The 13,158-nt window shown below is 44.8% G+C and overlaps 1 protein-coding gene across 1 annotated transcript; it reads left to right on the top strand.

The window, feature by feature from the left end:
• The first annotated feature begins 322 nt into the window (after positions 1 to 322).
• mrps26 (mitochondrial ribosomal protein S26) lies at positions 323 to 9,891 on the top strand. Its single transcript, XM_073042107.1, has 4 exons — positions 323 to 628; positions 1,385 to 1,531; positions 3,992 to 4,115; positions 7,771 to 9,891. The coding sequence occupies exons 1-4, from the start codon at positions 426 to 428 to the stop codon at positions 7,900 to 7,902; spliced, it is 606 nt and encodes a 201-aa protein (XP_072898208.1). The 5' UTR covers positions 323 to 425; the 3' UTR covers positions 7,903 to 9,891.
• Positions 9,892 to 13,158: the final 3,267 nt, after the last annotated feature.

Raw genomic sequence — 13,158 nt, 5'->3', positions numbered from 1 at the left:
AGAGAGACAGCTGCCTGCACTGCACGTTCTCTGTAACTGCACGCTAATTCTGCATTGTTTTTTTTAACTTCTTCGATGTGTGGAATGATCTGTCTGGAGGGCACACAAAGGCTTATTGTACCTCGGTGAATGTGACAATAATAAACTAATTCAAAATCCCTAACACAAAAAAGAAGTAGATGCCTAAAGATTGCAAAGTTTATCACCCAATTGTTCGCCCTTTATTTTTTTAAACCATTCAAGCAGCTGCGAGAGCTGATGGTTCGGGAGCGTGATTACAGCCCACGTGGGCAAACAGCTGAGAGACCTTTGACCTCCGCTGGATACAGCAGGCGCTTCCGGTCATGGCGGCGCCCATGTGAGAAGCTGGAGCTGCTGCTCGACCGACCGGCACCCGGACTCCTTCACCGTCCCGCCCGGCCGAGATGTGGGCCCGCTGCCGCTCACTGCTCGTGGCCCGAGCCTTGGGCGCCCGCCCGGCCCCTGCCCGCGGCCGCAAGTCGCGCACCGACCCGCCCGCCAAGTCAAAGGTGGATCGAGTCCGCGTCCCCACGCCCGTCCACCCCGAGGAGCTGCTGGTGGTGCAGGAGCGCTACCGGCAGTACGATGCCATCATGAAAGCACTGAGGTCGGTGTGGGTGGGGAAATCAGCAGTACGTGGCTGTGTTCGGGCCACGTCTGCGTTGAGAACAGGGGCAGAGAATGTGTGATGGCGGGGGGCGGGACACAAGTGGAAGCTGGACGGGGGTGCTGAGGCACATCTGAAATGTTGCCGGGGAGGGTGACTGGGACACACCTGGAATCAGGGCGGGGGGTAGACGCACATCTACGATCTGTACGGGGAGTTGGGACACATCTAGAATCTAGGTGGGGGCTGGGGCACATCTGGAATATGGGGTTGATGCCCGTCTGGAATGTTGTCAGGGGGCCAAGACACATCAAGAATCTGGATAAAGGTCCAGGACACATCTGGAATATTGGCAGGGGCTGGGGCACATCTGGAGTCTAGTCAAGGGCTAGGGAACATTGGGAATATGTGTCAGGGGCTAGGACACATCTGGAATATGTGAAAGGGGACACCAGCAATATAGACAGGAATACACTAATTATGTGCAGGGATGTGGGTTTATTCTGTCTTGAGTATATGGCTGGTGCACTGTGCTACCAATCGAATTGTCTCACAACTTGGATTGTTCAACTTGTTTCTCAGGGTTTGAGCTGAGACTGTAAATAGCAGTGTTTCTCTTCCACCTGTCTTGTAATTGGCTCAGTAAAGAGTCAGTATGTGAAGATTAGGACACAAAGTGAGATGCAGGAGAAGGTTATTCCACATCTTTTCTTTGCCCCACTGTTTGACTTATCATTTCACCCGCTCTTTACAAAGGGCTGAATTCAAGGAGGCAGTGTTGCGGAAACGTTATGAGGAGGAGGTGGGCTCGCTGGCAGAGGAGCGAGCCAAGCAGGAAGCTGAGGAGCATAGACAGCTGATGGAATTCAACGACCGGGAGAATGCGCGGCTGCAGAAACTCCGGTGAGTCTGTGTAGAGGCAGTACTTCGTCAGTCACCACCCCTCAAGGTCAGAGAGCAGCCAGCTGTAAATCATAAAACTAGACATTCTGCAGATAACACCCACAAAGTGCTGGGGGAACTCAGCAGGCCATTCAGATTCTGCAAATGCTGGAAATCCAGAGCATCACACACAAAGTGCTGGGGGAACTCAGCAAGTCAGGGAGCATCTATGAAAATGAATGAACAGTCAATGTTTTGGGCCGGACCCTTCTTCAGGGTTCTTCCAGCATTTTGTGTTTTTAAATCATAAAACTCCTGTCTCAAGGACAGTGGATAATGAGGGCAGGCAGCTGTATGTCACAGCCACTGACTCATCAGAGGGTGATGAAGGCCAGCAGTATTATAACTCATACTCAAGGTCACGGTTGGCAGGGTGGAGATGTGTCTCCACCAGAGAAGATACAAGGTGCCCCTGCCCTATGCTAGCCTGCAGGTCACCCTTGAGCAAGGTGTAGCATCTGCTTAGCCCCTGATCTGGGTCACGTGAAGCCACGGGGGCAGGTTGTGGAGGTCATACGAGCAGCTGGTGCAGATCACAAGTCCTGGTTATGCGACCACTGACACCAGACAGACAATCTCTGAAGAGTATTGATAATGGCTGGGGTCACCCATCTTGTAGAGACACTGTCCAGAAGAAGGCAATGGCAGACCACTTCTGTAGAAGAATTGCAAAAATCCCATGGAAAGACCATCATCACCTATGTCATACAACATGGCACACGATGATGTCATACGACATGGCACATAACGAACGACTCAAGGCGAGGGTAATGAGGGTGGGCAGCTGTAAATCGTAAACTTCTGATACAAGGTCAGGAGATGATGAGAACAGTTCAAAGTAAATTTATTATCGAAGTACATATATGTCACCATGTATAACCCTGAAATTCATTTTCTTGTGGGCATATTCAATAAATCCAATGACCATAACAGAATCAATGGAAGATCACACCACCTGGACCTACAACCAGTGTGCAAAAGAGAACAAAGTGCAAATGCAAAAAGAAAAAGAGAATTTTAATAATAAATAAGTGACAAATATCAAGAACATGAGATGTAGAGTCCTTGAAAATGAGTCCTCAGGTTGTGGGAACAGTTGAGTGGTGGGGCAAGTGAAGTTCAGGAGTCTGGTGGTTGAACTTGAACATGGTGGTGTGAGTGCGGAGGTGCGTGTCCCTTTTTGATGGCAGCCGCAGTAAGAGAGCGTGACTTGTTCCACAGCCACTGAGCCGTCAGAGGGTGATGAAGGCCAGCGGTTATGTTCTGTGTTTTGGCTCAAGGTCAGAGGGCAACAATGGCAAATCACAGCGATAGATAAGGTACAGGCAGGAAAGTTGTTTCCACTGGTAAATGAGACTAGAACTAGAATGCTTAGCGGTTAGTGTAATACTATTTCAGCACCAGTGACCCAGGTTCAGTTACTGCCGATGTCTGTGAGGATGTTCTCCCGAAGGATGCTAAGTATGTTCTCCCTGTGATCACGTGAGTTTCTTCCAGGTGCTTCATTTTCCTCCCATATTCCAGAGATGTATAACCATATAACAATTACAGCATGGAAACAGGCCATCTCGGCCCTTAGTCCGTGCCGAACGCTTACTCTCACCTAATCCCACTGACCCGCACTCAGCCCATAAACCTCCATTCCTTTCCTGTCCATATACCTATCCAATTTTACTTTAAATGACAATACCGAACCTGCCTCTACCACTTCTACTGGAAGCTCGTTCCACACAGCTACCACTCTCTGAGTAAAGAAATTCCCCCTCGTGTTACCCTTAAACTTTTGCCCTATAACTCTCAACTCATGTCCTCTTGTTTGAATCTCCCCTACTCTCAATGGAAAAAGCCTATCCACATCAACTCTATCTATCCCCCTCATAATTTTAAATACAATTATCAAGTCCCCCCTCAACCTTCTAAGCTCCAAAGAATAAAGACTTAACTTGTTCAAACTTTCTCTGTAACTTAGGTGCTGAAACCCAGGTAACATTCTAGTAAATCTCCTCCATATGGGTAGGGTGCCGCTGTTACTTATTACAGCTCTTGGCATTCTGGTGTTCAGAGTTCAATTCCGGCACCACCTGTGAGGAATTTGTGCGCTCTCCTTGTGAACGTGTGGGTTTCCTCTGGGTGCCCCCATTTCTTCCTACAGCCCGAACACTTCCTGGTTACTAGGTTAATTGGTCATTGTAAATTGTCCTGTGATTAGGCTAATGTCAACTTGGTGAGTTGCTGGCCAGTGCAGCTTGTTGGGCCAGCAGGGCCTGTTTGGCACTATTTCCATAAATTAATTAATTAAGTTGGTCACATGGGTGTAATTGCACCCTCCCCCCCAGGCTCGTTGCACTGTTAGCGCCTGTTTCTTGCTGCATCTCTAAATAAATTTTCAATAAGCGCTGCCTTGTTTTTGTCTTGGAACAGAGAGGAGCGACTCCGGCAGGAGATGGAAGCAGAGCGGCAGCAGAAACAGCAGGCTGCTGCCTACAGAGAACAGAAGCGGATGGAGTTCCTCAGTGAGAAGGAGAGGGAGGTTCTGCAACTTCAGGTGAGCTCTGCGCTCTGGTACCAGGGCCATGTTCACTCTTTATTTATTTATTTAGAAATACTGCAGGGTCAGTCATTTCCAGCCCACCGAGCAGGTGGTCCAGCACACACCTATTTAACCCTAGCCTAATCACAGGACAGTTTACAATGAACGATTAACATATTGACCAATACATCTTTGGACTGTGGATGGAAACTGGAGCACCAGTGTATATTTACAAAATAAACAGCATTATTTGTACACAGTGGTTTAAAGTGTTTACAGTGCAGTGAATGGGGTAATAAATAAAGTATCCCCCTAACTAGAATGGTTGATCAGATTAACTGCCTGAGGGACGAAACTTTTAAGATGATGTGAAGTTTTCGTTTTAGTAGCCCTATAGAGCTTTCCCGAAGAGAGCTTTTGGAAGAGACAGCTTACAGGAGATACAGGAGCCTGAAGACACACACTCAATGTCTTAGGAACAGCTTCTTCCCCTCCACCATCAGACTTCTGAATGTTTGTGAACACTGCCTCACTATTTTTGCTCACTTTTTGCACTACTTATTTATTTTTTATATATATTGTGTCTTTGTTGTTGTGAATTATAGTAATGTTGATATGTACTACTGCCACAAAGCAACACATTTCACGGCATGTGTCAGTGATGATAAACCTGATTATGATTAAAACACATCACAAACGTCGTCCTCTGGTCTGACAAGTATATGACTCCAGGCCCATCAGGTGGTTAGTTCTTAACTGCTTTCTGCAGATGTCCAAAGAGAAGTTTAAGTTGTGCTGCAGATACACTGCGAGATCCACTTGGTTCATAGCCTGATCCCTGCTTCTAGGCAAAGTAACGTTCACTCTGGTCCACAGTGACACCTGTCAGTCACTCTCAGAAATACACCAGGTGCAGGCAGTAGATCACAATGTTGTAGTCTTCATACAGTTCCTGCAGAAATATTGGAGACCTTCAATTGAACAATAACCACACTGATTTTTAAAAACAGCAATTGAACATTTCCATGGGGGTTTAACCTTTATTCTTACTGCTCCTTATGCTTTTGGCACTGAGGGCACCAATGAAGGTCCTCCCTCTCTGTCTCCATACTTCCACACACAGATAAAGAAGGATTTTTCATTGCTGTTTTTTTGACCAGACTGGATTGTTAGCCCTGAGCTGAACCCCCAAACCTGGATGACCAGTGGACCGGTCTTGGTCTGGCCTCTACCCTTTGGCCTGTTTGGCATGGGTGACCCTTCCAAGAGCCAAAGTACAAGGCCGTGACTCCAGCCAATGTAGCTCTCTGGGTCAATGAGGCACACAAGCCTCCAAACATACAACACGGTTATGGTCCCCTTGGTGGTTAATCTTCATGTTGAGGAAGAAATCGTGATCAGTCTTCCAGTATGTTTCTGTGGTAGGGATGAGTCAAAGTTGAGCTTATTGTCATATACTTAAGTACACATATGCGCAGGTGCAAAGAGAAACTTACATGTGGCAGCATCATTTAAGCACCATTCACAAAGGAAGTATACATTAAACACTATTTTACAGGAAAAAAAACCACGATTTAGAACATAGAACACTAAAGCGCAGTACAGGCCCTTCGGCCCACAATGTTATGGTGATCAATCTAACCCTTCCCTCTTACACAACCATTTATTTTTCTATCATCCAAGTACCTATCTAAGAGTTTAAATGTCCCTAATATATCTGTCTCTACCACCAATCCTGGCAGGGTATTCCACACATCTAGCACTCTCTGTGTAAAAGACTTACTCTGACCCGTCAATACTTTGCTCCAATCACACCGCTCTCTCTGTGGGATAACCTACCTCTGACATCCCCCTATATTTTCCTCCAATCACCTTGAAATTATACTGCCTTATTCACCCTGGGAAAAGTTCGCTTCCTCTCCACTCGATCAATGCCTCTTATCATCTTGTACACCTCTATCAAGTCACCTCTCGTTTTCCTTCACTCGAGAAAAGCCTTACCTTGTTCAACCTATCCTCATAAGACATTCTCTCTAATCCAGTCAGTATCCTGGTAAATCTCCTCTGACCCCTCTCTGAAGCTTCTAAATCCTTCATAATGAGGGACCAGAACTGAACCCAGTATTCCAAGCGTAGAAATATTTGTTATACAATATGAATTGATCTGTATGAACAGCAGGCAAGACAGGCTTTTCAGTGTATCATGGTACATGTGACAATAATAAACCAATACCAAACTATACATAAACAGATCAAGTCCAGTTTAAAAATAATATACAGGACACAGAACACAACAGTGCGTAAGTAGGCCTCCGGTAGTCTCGATAGACCATGGATTTGCACCTTGGGAAGTTTCCAGGGCACAAGCCTGGGCAAGGTTTTTTTTTATGGAAGACCGGTAGTTGCCCAAGCTGCAAGTCTCCCCTCTCCATGCCACTGATGTTGTCCAAGGGAGGGGCATTAGACAACAGTACAGGAATGGGGAATAGGCCCTTCAGCCCACAATGTTGTGCCGAACTAATTAAACAAGTAATTAAAATCGGAATCATAATCACTTTATTACCAGTCTGTGAAACACACCACTATTGATTGTGGTCTGGTGCCAAGCAAAAAACACAGGACAATACCATAACAGACAGCACAATAGCAACCAACAATTTACCGGACAAACAGTCATGAGCAATCAACAATTAGCAGAGCGGTCACACGTGCAGATGTCAATAATGGAACTGAAATAAATGTGAACATATAAACGGGATGAACAATTATCAACAAAACAAGGAGAGCAAGAAAGACTATTTCATGGATTTTGTGCAGGGACAGTTAGGGTATTACACCTGAGTGGGACTTGTTGAGAAATTGGACAGATACAGGAAAGAAGCTTCCTAAATTGTTTTTAAAAAGTTTAAACTAGTAAATAAACCTTTCTAAATGGTCCTGTCAGCCTCCATAAGTCCATATCCCTCCATTTTATTCATGTTTATGTGCCTCTCTAAGAGCCTGTTAAATGCCTGTATTGTATTTGCCTCCACTCTTAGCAGTGCACTCCAGATACTGCCAAGGTGGGTCATCTCCTACCTGACTACATGATAGTGATTTCTCCCCCTCCCCTTTCCTCTTCCATTTTCCATTCTTGCTTCCCTCTTACCTCTTCTCTTTAAGTGCCTATCAACTCCCTCTGGTGCCTCTTTTCCTTTCCTTTTTCTGTTGTTCCACTCTCCCCTCCTGTCAAATTCATTCTTCTAAAGCTCTTCACCTTTTTCACCTGTTACCTCCCAGCTTCTCACTTCATCCATCCTCCGCCACCCACCTTCCCCCTCGCCTGGTCTCACCTGCCACATTGTACTCCTCCCCCCCCCCCCCCCCATCTTGTTCTGGTCTCTTCCTCCTTCCTCTCCAGCCCTGAAGAAGGGTCTCGGCCTAAAGCGTCGATTGCTTATTCATTTCCGTGGATGCTGCCTGACCTGCTGAGTACCTCCTGCATTTTGTGTGTGGCTCTCTGGATTTCCAGCTTCTGCAGATTCTCTTGTGCCTCTGCAGCCTTTTCCGATCCTGCGTCTCCAGACCAGAAGGTGATGCTGCAACCAGCTGGAAGTCTGTCCCTGCTACACCCGTAGAAATCTGTTCGGGTTGCTGGTGACATTGATTATCTCACTCTTCTAATTTACAGGAGGAAGCAAAGAATTTCATTACGCTGGAGAACCTGGATCAGCGCATCGAGGAAGCAATGGACAACCCACAGAACTATAACTTCGCCATCGACAAAGAGGGTAGAATTGTTAAACAGACGGTGCTGCAGTAGGTCAAGCCCAAGCGTAGTCTTGTTGCCTGAGTTCTTTAGTGGCAGGGTGTAGGGAATTGTTCCCCCTGCAAGGGAAGGGAGGGGAGGGGAGGTCTTTTGAGAATGAGTGAAGTCCAACAGAGCAGCCCTACCAGAGTATCAACACTTTCAGTCACAGTACGGGTGAGAAGATCAACTTTACTCACTATATATATTTACATGTATTAGAAATTTACTGTCCTGTGTTGGTGTGACATATAAGAATAAACAACAACGTTCCAACAATTATAAAGCAGTGTATAAAATAAAGTTAAAAGTACAGCTATGGGATAAAATATGTATAAATATACAATACTAGTGGGTATTTACAATGTAAATAGCATTATAAAGACTGGCTTAAAGTGCTTACAGTGCAATGATGAGTAATAGAGGGTTTGTGGGGGGGGGGGGGTAACTTGATTGGTTGATCAAATTAACTGCCTGGCAGAAGAGACTTATAAGATGGTGTGAAGTTTTTTTGTTTCAATAGCCCTGTAGTGCTTTCAAGAAGGGAGCTTTTTGGGAAAACCAAACAAGAGGAATCCAAGCAACACACACAAAATGCTGGAGGAACTCAGCAGGCCAGGCAGCATCTATGGAAAAGAGTAAACAGCTTAAAGCCCTTCAGCAGGACTGGAGAAAAAGCTGAGCAGCAGATTTGAAAGGTGGGGGAGAGGGGAGAGGGAAATGCCAGGTGATAGGTGAAATTTGGAAGGGGGGATGAAGCAAAGAGCTGGGAAGTTAATTGGTGAAAGAGACAGAAGGCCATGGAAGAAAGAAAAAGGGAGGGGGGAGCAGCAGAGGGTGGTGATGGGTGGGCAAGGACATGACATGAGAAAGGGACAAGGGGATGGGAAATGGTCAAGGTGAGGGGAGGCATTACTGAAAGTTTGAGAAATCAATGTTCATGCCATCAGGTTGGAGGCTATCTGAATGGAATATAAGGTGTTGTTCCTCCAACCTAAGTGTAGCCTTATCACGACAGTGGAGGAGGCCATGGATGGACATATGGGAATGGGAAGTGGAAATTAAAAAGGGTGGCCACTGGGAGATCCCACCTGTTCTGGCAGACAGAGCATAGATGCTCGGCGAAGCCAGTTTGTTGGGTGGGTACTGTTGGCAACGATTTTCTCCTGCCTGCATCTTTGTCGGCAATAGGGCTGTTGAAAGCGACGGGAGCACCCTGTTTCTTCCCACAGTTCAAAGCTGTGCTAGTTGGTAGGTTAGTTGATCATTATAAATTGTCCTGTGACTAGGCTAGGGTTAAGTTGGGGGGTTGCTGGGTGGTGTGGCTCGAAAGCCAGAAGGCCTGTTCCGCACTGTATCACCACAAATATAAAGTCCCTCAATCATGGCAGACTGCAGCTAATGACCTTTTCTGCTGATCTGACTGTTCACTGTAATTTTGTGTAATGTGAGCGGATGCTGCTCCAAACTGGACAGTATGGACCATAAAGCTGAGAAGAATATGAATTGTAAAATATCATTTTTGTACCAGTGGCAATAGCCATCGTCCTCTGTTGCTTACTGCTCTATTACAAACCTGCTGAGATTTAAAACAATAAATTCCTGTGAAGTGAAGCCAATTGATTTCAATGTTAAACTTCAGCTGTGCGGGCTCTGCACTTTATAATGTAATAAAGGCTGAGACACATTGTATCAATAAATAAACTTTAATAAGCGTTGTGCCACATTCTATCAATAAAGACACCACAGACAAATGCCTAAGGTTGCTTTACAGCAATAAATATACTTCAATAATCATAGAATAATAATGTATTAAAAAAGAAAATATAATGGTGGCCTGAAGCTGCATTGTATCAATAAATGTAACACTGTGGATACATTCATACAGCAGATAAGGAAATGCATAGGAACTCACAGATTGTAACAGGATTCTTTGTACAAATAAGTATAAAATGGGTAGATGTAGTGTGGTTTATTTTGAATAAAGGAAGAATCATTCAGGTTCACATTCATTTATTTATCACGTGTACAGTACAGACCACATTGTTTCCCACACTACTGTGTAAAAGTCGTGGGTACATATACTGTATATAGCTAGGAGGGCCTAAGACATTTGCACAGTCTTCTCTTTGTCAACGTGAAACAGAGAGCGAGTTTGTAAATCTGGTGGGAGCAAAGGATGGTGAGAGGGGAGTGCCGCGGGATGGGGGTGGGACAGGTGGCGGAGAAAGAATGGTGAGGTGGTGGGGCAGGTGCAGACACACTCAGCCCTGAGACACCAGGCAAAGTCATTTGATTCCAAACAATTGGTTTATTGATCACTACAGAAAGTCTGGTGCAACAGTCCGCAATAGAGATCCATATCAGAATCATGTATGTCATCAACTTTTTTTGCAACAGCTCTACAGTGCAATGCATAACATTACTACAGTACTGTGCGAAAGTCTTAGGCACCCTATCTATCTTGCACAGTACTGTATTTATTAAGCAATACAGTACTGCGTAGGCTCTTTCAGCCCTTTGAGTCATGCTGCCCCAGATTGTAGAAATTGTTGCTCGCTGCCGCTTACTCGTGGGAGGGGGGAGCTGGGGGGGGTACTTTGGGGTTCTCAAGTTTAAACTGTCGTTCATTCTTTGGGACACTTCTCTGTTTTCGTGAATGTTTTGCAAAGTAAAAGCATTTCAGGATGTATATTGTATACATTTCTCTGATATTAAATTCGACCTTTGAACTCCTTTCCTCCCACAGACGCTGCTCAACCTGCTGGGTTTCTCCACAAAACTTATCCTTAACATCTGGATTTGTTGTGACCAAGCTCAGTTCCAAAGAAAATATAGTAGTTTAATGAAAGGGGTCAAAAGGAATTGCAAAAACTTAGCAATCCAGTCTTGGTTTTTCATTCCATCAGGTATTAACTTATTCTTCAAGGTCTTGGCAGGATTGGGATCGAGCAACGCACAAAATATAGGAGGAACTCAGAAGGTTAGGCAGCATCTGCGGAAGGAAATGAGCAGCTGATGTTTCAGACTGAGACTCGAATCAGACCCAATGAAAGGTACTGATAAAGGGAATCGGCCAGAAATATCACCTCTGCATTTCCCTCCACAGAGGCTGCCTGACCTCAAAGTCAAAGTAAATTTATCATCAAAGTGTGTATATCTCACGTATACTACCTCGAGATTCATTCTCTTGCAATCATTTACAGTAAATAAATATAATAGTATTTATGGAAACTATACATAGCAAAGACTGACAAATATCCACTGTATAAAGGAAGACAAACCATGCAAATAAACCAAAAAAGTAAATCAGTAATACCAGCTTGTAAAGCTCATAGCAGGATGGGGATCAAACTACATACAGAAAATGTTGGAGGAACATCATTCCAGACACCCGCCACTCTGTATAAAAAAGTTCAAAGTAAATTTATTGTCAAATTATATAAACAACACTGAAGTTCATTTTCCTGTGGGCATACTCAGTAAATCCATAACAGAATAATGATCATAATGGGAGCAATAAAAGACTGCACCAATTTGGTTGTTCAACTAGTGTTTCCCTGCTCTGCCATGTACATTCTCCTCCCACGTCCTCTGGTATTAGACATTCTGACTCGAGGAAAATGACACTGGCTGTCTTTTCTATCTATTGCCTTTGATAGTTTTATAAACTGCTGTCAGATTTCCCTTCAGTCTCTGCTGTACCAAATAATACAACTCAAGTTTGTCCAATGTCTGCTTATAGTACATGCTTTCTATTCCACACAGCAGCCTGGTGAAAAAATGTGGCAAATGTTCAGGGGATATTTGCGTGGGGTTCTGGGTGGATACGTTCCAATGAGACGGGAAAGAATGGTAGGGTACAGGAACTGTGGTGTACAAAGGCTGTTGTAATAGATTTACAACATCCTTTCCTTTACAACGAGATGTCATGAAGAACAGAAGAGCTTACAGAAGGTTCAAGAAACTAGGTAATGGTGGAGATCCAGAAAATTATAAGGCTAGCAGGAAGGAGATTAAGAATGAAATTAGGACTGCCAGAAGGGGCCATAAGAAGGCCTTGGTGGACAGGATCGAGGAAACCCAAAGGCATTCTGCAAGTATGTGAAGAGCAAGAGGATAAGACGTGAGAGAATAGGACCAATCAAGTGTGACATTGGAAAAGTGTGCATGGAACTGGAGGAGATGGCATAGGTACTTAATGAATACTTTGCTTCAGTATTCACTACGGAAAAGGATCTTGATGATTGTAGGGATGATTTACAGTGCACTGAAAAGCTTGAGCATGTAGATATTAAGGAAGAGGATGTGCTGGAGCTTTTGGAAAGCATCAAGTTGGATAAGTCACCGGGACCGGATGGGATGTACCCAGACTGCTGTGGGAACCGAGGGAGGAGATTGCTGAGCCTCTGGCGATGATCTTTGCATCATCAATGGGGATGGGAGAGATTCCACAGGATTGGAGGGTTGCGAATGTTCCCTTATTCAAGAAAAGTAGTAGGGATATCCCAGGAAATTATAGGCCAGTGAGTCTTACTTCAGTGGTTGGTAAGTTGATGGAGAAGATCCTGAGAGGCAGGATTTATGAACATTTGGAGAGGCATAATACGATTAGGAATAGTCAGCATGGTTTTGTCAAAGGCAGGTTGTGCCTTATGAACCTGATTGAATTTTTTGAGGATGTGACAACACATTGAGGAAGGTAGAGCCATAGATGTATTGTATATGGATTTTAGCAAGGGATTTGATAAGGTACCCCATGCAAGGCTTATTGAGAAAGTAAGGAGGCATGGGATCCAAGGGAACATCGCTTTGTGGATCCAGAACTGGCTTGCCCACAGAAGGCAGAGTGATTGTAGACGGGTCATATTCTGTATGAAGGCTGGTGACCAGTGGTGTTCTGCAGGGATCTGTTCTGGGACCCCTACTCATTGTGATTTTTATAAACCTCATTTATATATATATGAGGAAGTGGAGTGATGTGTTAGTAAATTTGCTGATGACACAAAGGTTAGGGGTGTTGTGCATAGTGTGGAGGGCTGTCAGAGGTTACAACGGGACATTGATAGGATGCAAAACTGGGCTGAGAAGTGGCAGATGGAGTTTAACCCAGATAAGTGTGAGGTGGTTCATTTTGGTAGGTCAAATATGATGGCAGAATGTAGTATTAACAGTAAATCTCTTGACAGTGGGGAGGATCAGAGGGATCTTGGGGTCCGAGTCCATAGGGCACTCAAAGCTGCTGCACAGGTTGACTGTGTGTTTAAGAAG

The sequence above is a fragment of the Hemitrygon akajei genome, chromosome 4 (genome assembly GCF_048418815.1).
Source record: "Hemitrygon akajei chromosome 4, sHemAka1.3, whole genome shotgun sequence".
Lineage (NCBI taxonomy): Eukaryota > Metazoa > Chordata > Chondrichthyes > Myliobatiformes > Dasyatidae > Hemitrygon > Hemitrygon akajei.
This window is presented reverse-complemented; position numbering and strand designations above follow the sequence as displayed.

Bases quoted from the DNA above. Each gene is read 5' to 3' on its own strand.
- mrps26 (XM_073042107.1), top strand. From the start codon at position 426: ATGTGGGCCCGCTGCCGCTCACTGCTCGTGGCCCGAGCCTTGGGCGCC. The intron at 629-1,384 runs GTCGGTGTGGGT...CTCTTTACAAAG, and splicing joins GCCATCATGAAAGCACTGAG to GGCTGAATTCAAGGAGGCAG. The intron at 4,116-7,770 runs GTGAGCTCTGCG...TCTAATTTACAG, and splicing joins GGGAGGTTCTGCAACTTCAG to GAGGAAGCAAAGAATTTCAT.